General features: G+C 47.5%; 1 protein-coding gene across 1 annotated transcript in view; it reads right to left on the bottom strand.

The window, feature by feature from the left end:
- SLC6A5 (solute carrier family 6 member 5) overlaps window positions 1-15,911 on the bottom strand; it is a 53,923-nt gene extending 38,012 nt beyond the window's left edge. The window contains exons 1-5 of the mRNA XM_036861326.1: window positions 15,843-15,911; window positions 14,989-15,525; window positions 12,232-12,370; window positions 9,527-9,658; window positions 9,004-9,177 (exon numbers count right to left, since the gene is read on the bottom strand). Of these exons, the coding sequence (XP_036717221.1) occupies window positions 9,004-9,177; window positions 9,527-9,658; window positions 12,232-12,370; window positions 14,989-15,525; window positions 15,843-15,911 (1,051 nt within the window). The remainder of the gene's footprint in view (window positions 1-9,003; window positions 9,178-9,526; window positions 9,659-12,231; window positions 12,371-14,988; window positions 15,526-15,842) is intronic.
- Between the last annotated feature and the right edge of the window lie 1,327 nt (window positions 15,912-17,238).

Here is a 17,238-nt window from a genome sequence, read left to right as displayed (position 1 = left end):
GGGAACGAATTTGTGCACGAGGGGGCACTTGGCAATGTCGGGGGACATTTTTAGTTGTCATATTTGGGGAACAGGATGGTACTGGCAACTAGTGGGCAGAGGCCAGGGATGCTCCTAAACATCCAACAATGCACAGGACAGCCCACAACAGAGAATTATCCAGCCCAAAATGTCAACAGTGCTGAGGTTGAGAATGCCTGACCTAGGCTGGGATGGGAACAGGGAACTAAGCAGGTGAGTCTTAGCATGTCAGGTACCGTGCTGGACGCTTTACCAATTATTATCTTGTGGAAGCCTCAGAAGACCTGGGAGGTGCCTATGATTATCCTCATTTGAAATAGGAAGATACTGAAGCCTTTCTGACCACATCACAATGTTTCTATGATCACTTGATGGATATTTTAGATAAAGAGTCCATCAGGATTAATGCCAAAGGATGTTAATTTATAAAGAAATGAAAAGTAACAATAACAACAATAACTAACACTTATATGGCACTTACTATGTACTATTTTAAATGTCTTATATGCATTAACTAATTTGAGCCTCATATCACGCCTGCGAGGTAGGTATTGTTATTATCTGTATGTTACAGGTAAAGAAACTGGGCACAGAGAAGTGCGGTTGCTTGCCAAGGTCACACAACAGAATCAGGAGGCAAACAGTCACTCTCTCTTTGGAGGCCATGCTCTTAATCACTTTACTGGGAAGCAGAGAGCAGGGAACATAAACTCAAACACCTTCAGAAGCCAGGCTGGTGACACAAATTACAAAGATATAAAATGGAGGGTAAAAAGGGGTGGCAAAACAGAGAGTACGGTCTGCCCTCCGTATCCGCAGTTTTACATCCATGGATTCAATCAACCACAGAACGAAATTTGAATGGCGGTTGGCTGAATACTGTTTTCATTGTACTACACCATTTTATATAAGGGACTTGAACATCTGCAGATTTTGGTATCCGAAAGGGCTCCTGGAACCAATCCCATTAATACCAAGGGACGACTTACCAGCCAATCAGTGCCATGCTTTTCTAGGTGTCCTGATAAAAGATGCAGAAAATCCGGATATTTACATGAAATCTCTCCATTTTAAAACATTGGATGGCATTTTTTACAGAGCTAGAACAAATCATCTTAAAATTTGTATGGAGACACAAAAGACCCCGAATAGCCAAAGCAGTCTTGAGGGAAAAAAACGGAGCTGGAGGAATCAGACTCCCTGACTTCAGACTATACTATAAAGCTACAGTAATCAAGACAATATGGTACTGGCACAAAAACAGAAACACAGGTCAATGGAACAAGATAGAAAGCCCAGAGATAAACCCACGCACCTATGGTCAACTAATCCATGACAAAGGAGGCAAAGATATACAATGGAGAAAAGACAGTCTCTTCAATAAGTGGTGCTGGGAAAACTGGACAGCGACATGTAAAAGAATGAAATTAGAATACTCCCTAACACCATACACAAAAATAAACTCAAAATGGATTAGAGACCTAAATGTAAGACTGGACACTATAAAACTCTTAGAGGAAAACATAGGAAGAACACTCTTTGACATAAATCACAGCAAGATCTTTTTTGATCCACCTCCTAGAGTAATGGAAATAAAAACAAAAATAAACAAATGGAACCTAATGAAACTTCAAAGCTTTTGCACAGCAAAGGAAACCATACACAAGACGAAAAGACAACCCTCCGAATGGGAGAAAATATTTGCAAACAAATCAACGGACAAAGGATTAATCTCCAAAATATATAAACAGCTCATTCAGCTCAATATTAAAGAAACAAACACCCCAATCCAAAAATGGGCAGAAGACCTAAATAGACATTTCTCCAAAGAAGACATACAGACGGCCACGAAGCACATGAAAAGATGCTCAACATCACTAATTATTAGAGAAATGCAAATCAAAACTACAATGAGGTATCACCTCACACCAGTTAGAATGGGCATCATCAGAAAATCCACAAACAACAAATGCTGGAGAGGGTGTGGAGAAAAGGGAACCCTCTTGCACTGTTGGTGGGAATGTAAATTGATACAGCCACTATGGAGAAGAATATGGAGGTTCCTTAAAAAACTAAAAATAGAATTACCATATGACCCAGCAATCCCACTACTGGGCATATACCCAGAGAAAACCGTAATTCAAAAAGACACATGCACCCGAATGTTCATTGCAGCACTATTTACAATAGCCAGGTCATGGAAGCAACCTAAATGCCCATCGACAGACGAATGGATAAAGAAGATGTGGTACATATATACAATGGAATATTACTCAGCCATAAAAAGGAACGAAATTGAGTCATTTGTTGAGACGTGGATCGATCTAGAGACTGTCATACAGAGTGAAGTAAGTCAGAAAGAGAAAAACAAATATCGTATATTAACGCATGTATGTGGAACCTAGAAAAATGGTACAGATGAGCCGGTTTGCAGGGCAGAAGTTGAGACACAGATGTAGAGAACAGACATATGGACACCAAGGGGGGAAAACTGCGGTGGGGTGGGGATGGTGGTGTGCTGAATTGGGCGATTGGGATTGATATGTATACACTGATGTGTATAAAACTGATGACTAATAAGAACCTGCAGTATAAAAAAACAAACAAAACAACTAATACTAAACTTTCATTGGGTTATTTGTATGGAAATATGTTAATATAAATGTTTCAGACATTACATGAAATTTCTAAAAATCTTATATGTTCTGGTATAATGTTATAAGTCATAATCCTAGTTATTACTTTAAAATGTATATCTCAGAAATAACTAATTTTCTTGTCAACTGCATTATTATGAACTTTCATCAAATCTTTAACCATGGTCATTTTTAAGTCTTCTGTCATTTACAGACAGTTCTGGGTGTACTTTGATGCTTTTGTAAATATGTTCCTATAAAAGGGTTTCATCTTCAGGAAATTCATGGAAAAGACTCTGACAAGTACAGGTTTCTGGTAACTGACTGTACTGCTGAACTGAATGAATAAGCATTTTCAGAACTCTAATGAAAAACTGATGAACTCATAAAAGTGCTAACAAAAGATCAAGATGAAAAAAAAATTAATTACATGGGACTGAGTGAACTGATGAGGATGAGTATAATTTTTGTGACTTTCTGTTTGAATTAAAAAAAAAAAAATCCCACAAGGACTCAGAGGCAAAGAATATACAAATCAATTTTCACTGCAAAGTAAAGGAGCTGTTACAGTGTAGGATTACTGGACTGAATGTCAATATTATGACATAGTATGAGTGTGTTTCATGTTTGGTAATTGCAATCATTGTTGCTTTTGTTGTGGTCATCCATGTACAATGCTTGGTGTCAGTCTATTTATCTCTTGTAAAAATAAAATACAGTGTGTGTGTGAAAAAAAAAAAAAAAAACATTGGAAATAAGGCCAAATTGTCCTTAAGCACTGTGGACCAAAACAAAACAAAACAAAACCAAAAAAAAGCACATGCAGCCTAGATCTGGTGCATGGAATCCCAATTTATGCCCTCTGTGGAACAGCGAAGTGGGTAAAACCATGGGTTCAGGAGTTCCACTAGCCCTGAGAGCTTGGATGAGTTCCTTAATCTGTCCAAGCCTCCATTTTCTGATAATAGTGTATCTAGTTTGAAGGTTGTTCCAAGAACCAAATTAAGTGAGATAGATCATGAATGGAAAAATTTCATGCAATGCCTAGCACACAGCTGGATTCAGTAAAACTTTAGCCGTAATGCAATCGCCATTGTTATACCTTTGCATGGGGTGAGCATCTCTAATCCTCAACATCATCTCTCAATCCCACTTGCCAGCCGTAAATTATCTACTACCTCCCACACATTCCCCCAGAATATCTCAGAATACTGGATAAAATTGAAAAGAGTAATTAAAAGAATCCCTTCCCTCTGATTAGTCCTTTAGACCAGAATTTTTCTAAACAGCAGTACTACTGACACTTGGGACGAGAAAACTCTCTGTCCATGCCTTGCAGGGTATTAGTAACATCCCTGGCCTCTGCCCACTGGATACCAGGAACATACACCCCCCCCCACCCCACCCCAGCCCAGTTGTGACAACCAAAAATGTCTATGAACACTGTCAAATGTCTCCTGCCAAGATCTCCCAGGTTTGAGAACCACCACTATTAGAGTCCTCAAAATGCCTTCTTACTCAAAATTATCTTCTTTAATCAAATAACAGAGACTTTCAGGGGGATTCTCACCTCATAATTACCAACTATTTACCGAGGAAGCATTTGTTGCCCCCAGCAGGGACCAGAATGAAGACAATTAAAGCACCATCCATAGCCCTTTTCTGTAAGTAAGCACAGAAGTTATTTCTCGTCCTCCTGCCCAAAAGTACGTCCCCTAAGACAGAAGAGATCGTTAACACACGGGCAAACGTCAAATCGCTTGCTTCCAAAACTGGCACTGAGAAGCACATGGGCAGCTTCCCTACAGAGCGTCTCTGGGCGTCTCTGGATCACCGCTCTCCGCTGCAGTGCAGGGTCACAGCGTCCCTGAGGCACTGCAGCAGGGCTCCCTGCAGCCTCAAGCCTCCTGCAACATCCCTTCCCACCACTGGGCGGCAGAGGCGTGCTTCCCAGCACACTGCGCCTTCGGGTCGGCCAGCAACGGAACGATGGGCCGTGTCATCGGCGAGCTCTGCGGCCCAGCAACCCTGAACAAAGAACAGCGATAGGCATCGTGCTGAATTGGAAGCTGTTCGAATGAGATTCTCTTTACGCGGGCAATTATGAATAAATGAAAGCACGTGAAAGACCAGGGAGAAAAGGAATCACTGAATTAAGGTTCTAATGAAAATTAAGCCATTCCAGAAACAGAAATGGTAGTTATGCGCTTCCCATTTTAAATGACCCAGCTAGCTCCTAATTTCAAAGAACAGTTGTTGGTCTTACTTGGCAGGGCATGGATTAGCCCTTCAACATTACAAATACCTGGAGGGTTGAATGCCCCTAAAGAAGACAGCCTCTCTCACAATCTACACCTGAGAAATGTGTGGCAGGCTCAGCCTCCGCGGTGGGTGGAGCCAGGGCTTTTGCCCATGGCTGGAGCAGGTACAGGGTCCTGGCATCTGAATGATGAGGTGGGGCTCCCAGGCAGTATGTCCCTAGCAGAGCTGAGGGGCCATGGGATAAACCCCTCCCTGCTATGAGTGAAGGTCATAATGGCGTGGGAATCTACCCCCCTCTCCTGGGACCACCGACCCACTATCACGGAGTAGGGTGAGCCTGGAAGGTCATTTGTGGAACACTGCCTTGGGGGAGGGAGTTTTTCCATTTCCTAAACAAGCCTCTCTCAGTATGGCCACTTGGGAGGCAGCCTGAGACATCACTGTCTGGACTCCAGTCTTGTCCAGCAGAGCAGTGGGGCTACAAAGCTACCCATGTCTCTGAAAGTCAGGCCATCAACCCCTTTTCCAAGACACCCCAGGACCCCAAAGGATCAATACTTACACAAAGGATACCTGGACCCGGTCCAGTGCGGATAACCCAGGGAAGGACAGATGGAGGGGCTCCACTAAGAGAGGGGAAAGGATTGATACCTCCATCTTCAACAAACAAACAAAAACTTTTAAAGCACTGGCTAAGAATGAAATAAGATCTGCCCAGCCTGTCCATATGTTTCCAGGGAATAGAGTGAAAAATGTCCATTGTCTCTCTCCGCTCAGAGCTTGCATCGTTTTTATGGTTTATACCAGTCGACAAGGTGCTTAGCTGTATAATGTCTTCACTCTGCCTTTCATGTTCCCCGGGATATTGTGAGCCAGACAAAAAATTCCACAAAACCAGGGGGGGCCCTGCACCCACACGCCTGGCCCAGTCATCGTGCTCAGCTTGCTGTAAAAAAATACACACACACTATATATATGTGTGTATATATATATATACGTACACATACATATACATGTATATTCTCCGACTATAAAATAAATACACATCCCTGATAGAAAATGTAGAAAAAAAAGAATGGCCCCAAGTTTACCAGTTAACATTTTGCGTATCACCTTCCTATATGTTTTCTAGTCAGCACATATTGTTAGTAAAAATGAAATTATACTATAAATTGGTATCCTGCTTTTACATTTAACATGATATGCTGACGATTTCCCTATGTTTAATGAATATTCACTTTTAAAGACTATAGAATACTTCATCCTATGGATGCACTATAATTTACTTGAACCACGGAATTATTGAATTTTTGTTACACGTCTAAGTGTTTCCGGTGTTTTCCTAGATTGTAAATGTGACTGCAATGAACAATCTCGAATAGTCCTTACCTGTGTCTCTGATTTTCCTCTAACAATAGATCCCCAGAAGTGGAATTACTAAGTCAGACTACTGTTTAAACGAACTTTCTTTTAAACCCACAGAATCTCAGCTAAAAACATCAGTTAGGGAACAACTGGACAGATGTCACTCTGCCAGGACTGATAGAATAGAACCTTCAGGAACCCTGGATGAGCAGAGAATCAGGGGTCATGAGACCCAAATTCTTGTGCTGGCTCTACCTTGAGACTTGTGGCCTGATACTTCCACCCTCTAAGGCTTAGAATCTACTTTGTCACCTGTGAAATAGTGATCATGTCACCTGCCCCTTGGGACGTATACAGCTCTTATTAGGAATAGCAGAGACATCATTTATGAAGCTGCTTTGTAAGCTGCGGCGCATTTAACATGGTGGTTAGGACCATGGCCTTGGGAGGCAGGCACACTTGGGGTCAAATCTAATCTAAGCTCTACCACAGAGCTAGCTTTATAAACTTGAGCTCCATATTTTTCACCTGTAAAATGGAAATAATAATTAAACCATATGTTGGCTTGTTATCCATCTTAACATTGGTAATATGAGTTAAAGGGTTTAACATGGTGCTTGGTGTGTAGTAAGTAATGCTGGCTATTATTATTAAGGTGCTGCACAAATATTAGTGGCTATTGTTAGCAGAGGAGAACGTGTTTCTGAACTCCTATCCCTCCCGAGGAACAGCTGTGGGACCCATGTGATTCCCTGAGGGACGTGCCCAGGGAAGCTTCCTTGGAGGCTGGATCAAGGCAACATCTCTCCTTGGAAGAGGTACTCCCTTGGAAAGTAACTTCCGTCCCAGACACAATCTGGGAAGGACAGGCAGGGCACTGTTATGACCTTGAGGTTTTTCTCCATTCCAGCCCCACATCCTAGAAAATGCACTTTGCCAAAATGGCATTTTTGGGAATCCATTCCGGCAGCAGATTGTTGGTTGTGAATCTGAGAACAGCTACCTTAAGTGGGGTACCTGAGTGGGGTTCTCTCAGACAGCAGCTTTGCAGAGGTGACCCTGAGTTGATAGGGACTGCAGGGCAAAGGAAGTGGGCACTCCATTCCAAACATGGTTAAGGGCAGCTTAATTAAGGGACGTGGGCAAACACCAACCTGGTGGTTCTTACCCTTGGGTGCAGCTGGGGAACTGTAAAAATAGATTCCTAGGCTCCATCCCCAGAGCGCCCAATTTAATTGGTCTGGGCTGGACCCTAAGTGATGTCTTGATTTGCTAGTTCCCCAGGTGATTCTACTGTGTAGCAGCTTGGGCTGAGAACCACTGCGCTAAGTTAAGAATCCGTCCGCATGGAGATTGTAAAGATGAGGCCCAGAGGGTCTGGAGGCACTTACTCTCGGTCATTCCACTAGTGGGCCGCACACCTGGGAACCCCACAAATCCCCATCCTCCCATTCCTGAGCACCTCAGGTGCACTGGGCTTGAATTTGATGGGCGCATGTCTCCAGTTTTAGCTTTCCTGCAGTCACATTCAAAGCTTCTCAAGGTGGAGGCTGGACATGTTGTGTGCATACATGCACATGTGTGTAAAAATACTCCAGTGTGAATTACTGCTTTTAGGAATGTGCATCTCTCTGGGGTGTGGGAGGGACGGATCAACTTTCTCTCTTACACACTCAAAGCGTTTAAGTAACTTCCTAGTTCTGCAGTGTGCAGGCTGTCAGGGCAAAAGTACTGGTTTGGGGGACCAACACTAAAAGCCAATCATACAGAGACCACAGGATTCTGACTTCAGCCAGATCCAGCTTAAAGGGAATAACAGCTCCGCTGGGGAGAGAAGAAACTACTTGCTTATTGGTGTCCATTAAAATGATCAGCACCTTCAAAGGCAACTGATACTAGCACCTTCTATTTGTACGCTTTTCCAACTACGATCATGTCCTCCGTTTCTTTTCTCCTTACAGAGGTAAGTAGGATGAAGAATGTTGTTAGGATTTCTATTTTTCAAATGAGGAAAACTGAGATCCAGAGAGGAGAAGTTACCTGACACAAACACATGTACCATCAGGGGCAAAACGTCTTACAGACCAGAAGCCTTGCCAGCCACTCTGCCCTGCTCCTCCTCACCGCCACGCTCTTGCCCTTGACCCAGCAAGCTGACAGTTCCCCCAAGTCCTCAAGTCCCAGTGGATTTCAGGCCGGAACCAGCCTTCCCCCAGGAACACGCCTTGCCTCCCCGGGCAGCCTTCCCCTCTTCTAGGTTAGGTCTTCTGCGTTATGCACCTTTCTATCACAGGTCCTCAGTTTAAGTGTCTCTTCTCATGTTTACCTCATGCACTGGGCAGCAATTTGTGAAGTGTGGACCCAGGATCACAAGCGTCATTCCCCTAGACGCTAGACCCCATTGCTTTACAAGTTGTACCATGCATATGAGTCACCTGGGGACCTGACCCCAGCCAAATCTAGTAACTCAGACTATTTGGTGGACTTGTAATTCTACATTTTAAACAAACACTCCAGCTATTCATGAGCAAACAAAAGTTTGATTACCCCTCCTCTAGGCCATGAGCTCCTTAAATATTAGAATTAAGTATATTTGATGTTGGTTTTAATCTCTGTGCCCCCAGCACCTAGCATAAAACCTGGCAAACATAATATGTGCTCAATTCGTCTTCATTGAATGAATGAATAGTTCACCTAGTGTAGGTATCTCCAAACTTACCTAATAAAAGTTTGGTTTTATCTTTGCATTCTGGCGTGTTCCAAGGGTTGTTGCAGGAGCCCCAGGGCAGCACAGACACAAAGGAGGCAAACAGGTAGAAAAGTGTGTAGCAAATAATCACATTGTAGTATATGGCTATTAGGACGGAGATGATCAGCATTGCGATGCCACAGCCTGTGGAAGCAAAAGTTCCAGGAATTCATTTCCTCCAAATCCTGTGGAATCCTTACAGTTGGGCACAGGGTGGGGACCTAGGTCTTGGCTCTCTCTTACAGATGGATACACTAATAGTGGGATAGACTCTTGTGTCTACCAGGGACATTGAGGCATTCTGCCAGGAACGGAACAATGCCAGAGGTGATCTTGGGCCATTCTCCAGAGGGCCCCAGTGGTGAAACTGATCAAACAGAGAAGGAAGGAGTGGGTTCTCCTGATCACAGAAGCCGGTCTCCCTCCCCGGGGCCACGTGGTGCCATAGAGGGCAGGGGAGGGCTGAGGGAGCTGGAAGGCAGGGGAGACTCACCTTGTAGGGCTGGGATGGCCTTCCACACAGACACCGGCCCCTGGCTGGCGAACTGGCCCAGAGACACCTCTAGGAAGAAGATGGGCAACCCTGCCAGAGCCAGCATCATCAGGTAAGGGATGAGGAAAGCACCTTGGAAAGAGAGAGTGGGAGGTGAGAGCCCAGGGAGGCCCAGGCCAGCTGGCTCCACCTTCCCCCTCAGGGAGGAAGCTCCCTTGCCTTCTCTAGGAAGCTTTCGATATTCCAGCTCAACCACAGGTACCCAGGACATTTAAGAGCCCTCCTCTCAAAAGTACAAGGGTACCCTGCAAACACATTCTTTTTTTCAGTTCCCCACTGGATGGGTCACTAGGGGTTGCGTACTGGGTGAGTTTTATTTTCTCTTCTTTTCTCTTTCTTATTTTAGTACCTCAATGTCCCCAAATTAAGCTCTTCTAATGTTCAACAAATCCACACCTTTGATTCACTACTGGAGTCAGATTTGGTGAAATCTCATTGGCACCTCAGCCCTCCAAAACCTTAAAATCTTCTAAGCTAGGACTCCAGGAGCCCTCAACTTGCTACCTGCATACCTTCTGCCAACCAGGGTTGGACCTGCTCTGCCAGACGGGTGGCAGGGACATCCCTTTCCCCACTGCCTCAGCCATCACACACGTCTCAACTTCCTTCTCCACATTAGAAGTCCCTTCCATCCTTCAAGGTCAACTCAAATGCTTCCTCCTTCAGGAAGCCTCCTTCCTCTGTCCTCCCACAGTACATCTCCCCAGGCGCTAAGCACTTGACACTATTTATGTGGGTGTCTTATCTAGACCGAGGGCCCCTGATGTTGATCCTTCATGTCTATTCTCCAGAACGCCCAGTCTAGGGCACCAGTAGCTGGCAGGTCTCCGCAGACTTCCTGAGGGTTCTCTGGGGTTCTTTATCCTCAAGGATTCTTTGAGGTTGTTTGGTAGAGGCTTGGGGAATAGCCATGACCTTTGGACAAGGGAGTTCTGTCGCAGAGTCAGAACCAATTCAGGACTCGAGATGCCAGAGCCCAGAACACTGGGCTCCACTGAAGGAAAGCTGATCTTTCTCTAGTCTCTTCCTCCTGCTGGAAAGGCCTTTCCTGCCGGGGCAAAACCAGGGCTCTTGCTTTAAACCAGGGCTCTTGCTTTATCCTCTCCTGAATGGGTTTTCAAGAAAGATGTAGATTGCCTAATCTTTCTCTTTTGCTCCTGGGAGGGAGGAAGCGAGCTCTCCACCCGCGCGAAGGGGCCCAGAGCCGCAGTGCGGAAGAGGTTGCCTTCCCTCCCAGCGTCCCACTCCCTGCGCAGCCCAACACTTCGCAGATTGCAGATCGCAGATCCCGGGCCGAGCAAAGCACGGACCCTTTTGACTTGTCCAGCAGAGAGAGCAGCAGGGCTGCAAAGCTGCCGCGCTCCCTGGACTGGAATTCCCTTCCCACCCTCATCCTGAGTGTCGCCCCCTTTCCTGGTACTGTAAAGCTTAACGCAGCACCCTGGTCCGGGGACTCCCTGCAGAGAACCAAGGGGTAACACGGCTGGGGCGCCCGTATGTGTGTTTCCGGGGCACCCCTGATTGCGAACGCTCTGCACTCCTCATAAATACTTGTCAACGTGTCCTAATTTGGAATTAGGGGGAGGGGTATTAACATATTTTTCCGTTTTCATCATCACGTGGCGCTGCATCTGTCCCTTGTCCTTGTGCCTGGAGCGCACCGAGAGACCAAAATCAAAAAACAAAACCAACCAACCAAACAAACAAACACACAAAACTTAAGCTGCCTAACCCGATGGGGTGAGGGGCACGGCTCTGGTCTCCTTGGTCCAGTTGAGAAGCTGTGAAAGGGAATCCTAGGTGCAAATTCCTATTCCTAGAGGGGGCTTGACTTGTCAGTTTAGCCCCGCCTTGCAAAGGGGACCGTGAACGTGCCAGGTCCCTCCTCGGTGGGTACAGGAGAGGATCCTAGAGGCCTGGCAGCTGGTGCATGCCTCACTGGCGTCCTCCCCACTTTAGAAACGGTTTTCCTTCCACCCAGTGAGGACAAATGAAACGGAAACCGTTTGTGCAAAACGATTTTTGCTAAAGTCAGAGTATGCCCTGCTTGTGCCCATGAGGATGTGTGTGGGGGGGTGCTTCTAATAGATCTTCAACAGCACAACCCCCAGCCCCTCTGTTCTCCCCACTCCTGGTTCACCTGCATCCTGTGTTCTGCACGACCCAAGCGCCCATTCCCAAAGTCCCCTATGTAGGCTCGGATTTCCAGGTTATGATCTTAAAACCTCCTTAATTCAGTGTCCAGGACCGCACAGCTCCTGGCTCTAAAGTTGTTTAGGTGCGGGGAGTGTGTCGGATACCGAAATACTTGTGGGCTAAATTAGGATTTGAACTTCCCTGCATCAATGCTCAGTTGAATCGGGGCCCAGCCCCCCAAGCTGGACCAGTGAGGAAGCGTGGGGACCCATCTCGCCTCTGAGCTCCATCTCCAGATAAAAGCCTCCTGGATCTAGTGCCAACCACTTTCAATAGCTCCTGCCCTCCGGCTTCACACGGATGCCCACAGGGGACGAACTGGAGTGTGAGGAGTCTTCTCTGAGCCTCTCCTCTCAGCTTCGGTCCCTGTCCCGGGGCTCTGCGTCACCCCCCAACCCACAAGTGCCCACCCCGCCCCGCCGCAGGCGGAAAGAGCGGAAAAGCCATACCTCCCCCGTTCTGGAAGGCCAGGTAGGGAAACCTCCAGACATTGCCCAGCCCTACTGCATACCCCACCATGGACAGGATGAAGTCCAGTTTGCTGGACCAGTTCCCTCGGGCCTTATTCTCATCCCCTTGCTCGTCCTCCTGGGGGCGGAAAAGCACATGGTCGGATACCAGCCCCGGAGAAGGTCCGCAAGCAGGCCCCATTCCGCCCCTCCCCCACTGCTGAGGATCCTTCCCAGCAAGCAGGACCCCACTTTTCAACCGAGGATGCATCGGCAAGCAGGACCCCAATTCTGAAGAGAGGATGCATCTACAAGCAGGGCCCTGACCCTTCAACCCTGCAGAGAGTCGTTCAGCAGGAGGCTCCCAATTCTGATCTGAAGAGCCATCTTAAATAGACTCCTGAACCCCTCTTTCCCAAATCCTGCCGTCAAATCACACCAGCAAGCAGCTTTCCCCAAACCTTGAACTGTAGGTTGATTGCAAGCAGGTCGCTCCATCCCCAACCCATGACCAAGAGTTCATTTGGCAAGCAGGCCCCCAATATCATGCCTAGAGTCCCCAGCAAGCAGGTCCCTAACCAACCCCTCCCCCCAAAATTCCTCACACCCCTTACTCAGCCCTTTCTTTTTTTGGACCCCATGCTAAGGCCAGAAGGAGAGCTGCAATGCCTGAAGCCAGCCAGAGCCCCTGCCTCACTTTCTCTAAAGCCTACGGGCAGGACCTGCCTGGTCAGCTCATTGAAGGGGGCACCTTTCAGCAGTGGGGCAAGGGAAGTGGGAAGGAGAGAGACACCGGGGGAGGGTGAAACAACAGGGAGAATGGAGAAACAGACATGCAAAGAGACAGGACATTGAAAACCTTGAGTTCTGGTCTAAACTTTATCCTCCCAGCTGGATAACCCCAGGCAAGTCACTGGCCCTTGCTGAGCTTCTATGTCCCCATCTGTAAACTGAGGGGCTCAGAATCACTGTCCCCTGAGGCACCCCCCAGCTCCCGCAGTCTGTGGATCTTTGGAGCTCACCTCTCCAAGCTCACACTAAGATGCTTTCTTGGGGCAGTCCCTGGTTCTGGAATGCCTCACTGGAAAGCAGAAAAAACTGTAGGTGAAGCCACCTCAAATAAACTCGGGAAATGTTCAGGACGCCTGGACACCACACAAAGCTGCCAGGGACCCGAGCCACTGCACAGCTTCCACATCCTCAGTCACCCTCCACCTCATTCTAGCAACCTGGCACGTCCACACTGTTCCACAGGCCATGGAGGGTAAAGAAGCAGCTGCCAAAATGGGAAGGAAGTCTTGGGGAGAGAGGAGGAGGGCCGAGGTGGGCGTCAGAAAGGCGAGAATCAGAAAGATGGGCAGAGCTGAAAATAGGCAAAGGCAGGGCTTGATCTATACTGAACACCTTTAATATCCCCACTACATTCCTCCCACACACATACCACCTCCAGCCACCGCCCCCCCCCACTTCAATTCTTCCGGGGCTACGAAGGGTGGGGATTCCAGCTCCTTTTGCCGCAGTGCGGAGGTTAAGCAAGGCACGCGGAACAAATTTTCTGCCTCTACCTGAGGTCACACTCTTGGGCACATGCTGTCACTGGCTGTTAATGCACACAGTCAAACGCTCCAGAGGCGGACCCCAAAAGCAAGGGCAAGCGGGAAAGCCTAAGTTTATGTCCATTTCTAATTATTGTAACAGCTGAGCTCTTGCTGCGTGGGCGTGTGTGTGTGTGTGTGTGTGTGTGTGTGTGTGTGTGTGTGTGTGTACAAACACTAGAGTAACTAAGAAGGGCTATACACACCCTAGATCTCACACAGACAGATGTTCTGGTTCAAGAGCCCACCACTGGCTACACACGCTTAGCCCTTGAGCCCAGGGGAGGAGAGGAGATAGCGTAGAGGCAGGCAATGGGAAAGGAAGAGCTAAAATATGTGAAAGGGGATGGAGGAAAGAAATCTGGGAAGGAGGAAGAGAAACTGGAGGGAGATGGAAGAAGACAAAAGTCCATATGGGAGGGGGGCCACCAGGAATAGCTGCCTCATCCCTAACTCAGGACTGGGATTTGCTTTGTGGGCTTTTCATGCCTCTGGTTGAGCGTAAAGGATCAAATGCACAGGTGAATCCAGGTTTTTGGGGCCTGAGGCTCATACAATTGAGAGAGGTACTCTAAGAAAAACAATATATATACAAAATTAGGTACCAGGTTTTGGAAAATATAGGCTCTGAGGCTTAAACTTCAGTACTGGCCTCATGTAAGCCACCTCTCATCAAATGAGTTCTCGTGTGATAAATGTAATTCGCAGTGCAAAGCCTACAGGACTTAAATTATTATTCCCCCAGGTTTTTCTCTGTATTTTCTTCTCCTTTTTTAAATTAAGAATTGTTTTGGAAAAAAAAAAGACCCAGTCATTAGCAAGAGGGGGAGTCCTCTCCGCAGAAAGGGGTAAGAATCTAAATGCCTCAACTGCTTAATGAGTCTGCACCTGGATTTCCGCTACCCCTGAGGCTGGGAAGGGGTAGGTAGCGGCAGGTCCTGAGGTCGCAATTCCTCTGGCAGCTTCGCTGCAGCCCTCGCGCCCTGAACTAGTGACCCCAGCGCAGTGCGAGTTTCCGAAGCCCCAAAGCTGCCTCCCGCATCCATCACCTGGCACTGCCAACCGGTCTCCCCATCAGCACACGTGCACCCGCTTCGGCCAGGCTCGCCTCTCGCGCGGCTGGGGAGCAGGAGGCGGCGTGGCTCGAGCGCGACCTGCTTACCTGGACGGCAGAGGTGGCCAAGCTGCCCGGGAGCACGGACGTGGTTCCATCCGTGCCCAGCACCACGGTGCTCTGGCTCATATTCGCCCAGCCTACGGCCGGGGTATTGTTCCGCTCCAGGGTGCCCTTGCCCACGCTCACGTTCGCATCCCCCTCCGGGCCGCGCAGGGCCGGAATCTTACAATGCAGCGCGTTGCCGGGCCCGGCGTCCCCTGAAGGAGGGGCGGCCTGCGCGCCGTGCGCCTCGCTCAAGTCCCGCAGAGCCCCCGAGGCCGCCGGCGCCCGCGGGCTACCGAGTTTGCAAGCCCCTACTCCCGGCCGCTCGGCCTCGCAGGCTCGCGCGTCGGGGAAATGGAAAGTTTGGGCGCCGGTGGAAGAGGACCTTGGCACACGCGGCGGCGGCGCGGCGGTCGCCGCGGGAAGGCCCTGCTCCGGGCTCGTCCTGGGTGCGCACGAGCCATCGTGGTGGCCCAGCGTCACCGCCGCCTCCAGGCTGTTGGCTGGTTGTTTATTCATTTCCTTGGGAGCACCGCAATCCTGCAAACATAATGCGAAGTTCGTGCAAAAAAAAAAAAAAAAAAAAAGTCACGGCAGCTTTAAAAATACCTGTATCTACATATAGAGACGTTCACAACTCAGGTCCCGACATAATATCTAGGGAACAAATTGGAATCTGGATTTTTTTTTCCTTCTCCAAGAAAAACTGTAATCATTATTTCTCAGTCTGTCCGTCTTGTGGATAACTGGATGACATAAAGAAACTAATATTCTCCTCCCTGATAGAAGGTGAGCTAAGAAAAGATGCAGAAATGTTTTTTGGAGGGGGGAGAAGTGGAGGGCGGAAATAACCCTACAGCCATGAGGTCCCTGCCCTCTTTGGATTTCACATCACGACTGTAGGGTGCCCACGTTCCCATCACCATTGTAGAAAGATTCTTTAATTTTCCGCCCCATTTCCTTTGTCATTCAACAATGCACATTGCTTTTTTTTTTTTTTTTTAATAAGCGATAAACAAGCTGCGGTCACAAAAGCTGATGCCCTGGCACCTGCGAGTGTTTGAGGCCAAATCGGTTGTGCGAATCCCAGCGCTCCAAAACCCACCCCCACCCGCCAGGTACCAAAAGCAAGAATAAGGATAACGACGAAAATAACAGTAACAACAACCCCACAAGAACAGTAATAAACCAGATTTCAAACACAAGGTAGTAACTGGATTTATCTTACACAACCTACATTCATTTCTAGATTCCCAGATATGTAAAAGAACATGAGAAGTTTTTTGGTCCTCCCACTCCCCAAGAATAACTATTCACAAGAGTTTAATATCCATGCCCCTACACTGGCTTGGGAACCAAAACTCACGACTAATTCTCATTTGCTTTCTCCCAATTGAGGTTCAAATGAAAATAACTGCCAGAGGTGTTTTTTCCATCCACTTTCTCCCCTCGTGTTATCTTTCAGGGCTTTGTAAATATTAGTTCCAATAATTACTATTATACGGTAAGAATAATCATATTACCTTCACCTCAACCACACACCTCTCGTCTAACCTTCTTTCACAAACGCACAGATCAGAACTCTTTAATCTGCACCAAATCTAAATTAATCTGCACCAAATCTAAGCATCTCAGTTCGAGCCAGCATTCTTATCTCAATAGCCTCTAGGACCCACAGCGGCTCTCTTCAGTACTGGCACCTGGCTTTTCAGCACCAAGGACAGTTCTCAGAATAGCGGGGTTGGGAGACACCTCCAACCTCTCAGCTCCACAGCCTCGGAAACCTCTTTCCGACCCCAGGTGTTGCTCACAAGTACAATGTGAGCTCCCTTCGCCTTCCAGAACGCACACAACATTTCAAAAAGAAATATCCAAAACGAATCTGCCCTTCCTACCCTCGCAGCCCCCTCTCCCCTTAAAAGAACAAAGCAAACACTCACCATGTCTGAAACTGGCAATAGATTGAAGGTAGAGAGTGAAACCAGCTATTGACAAGACTGGGTTCGGCTCCAGCAAGAGAGGCGCTTTCTATATCTCCTTGGGAAAGGCCAGGTTTGCGTCAGTGCAAAGCAAGGTGCCCTTCGTTTGACATTTTCTTGATAAGACAAGTTTGATAAATCATTACCTCCTTGGATTCGAATTTTAAAGGGACAACAGCTGAGAGTACGCTGGCCAGTTGTCACTCGGGCGGGAGGGGGCTGCGTGTTTGGCGTGACTCATGTGGGTCTGATTACTAAACCGAAGCCGGCGGGA

The sequence above is a fragment of the Balaenoptera musculus genome, chromosome 8, assembly GCF_009873245.2.
Source record: "Balaenoptera musculus isolate JJ_BM4_2016_0621 chromosome 8, mBalMus1.pri.v3, whole genome shotgun sequence".
Lineage (NCBI taxonomy): Eukaryota > Metazoa > Chordata > Mammalia > Artiodactyla > Balaenopteridae > Balaenoptera > Balaenoptera musculus.
Note: the sequence above shows the minus strand (reverse complement) of the source record. Positions and strands in the feature narration are given on the sequence as shown.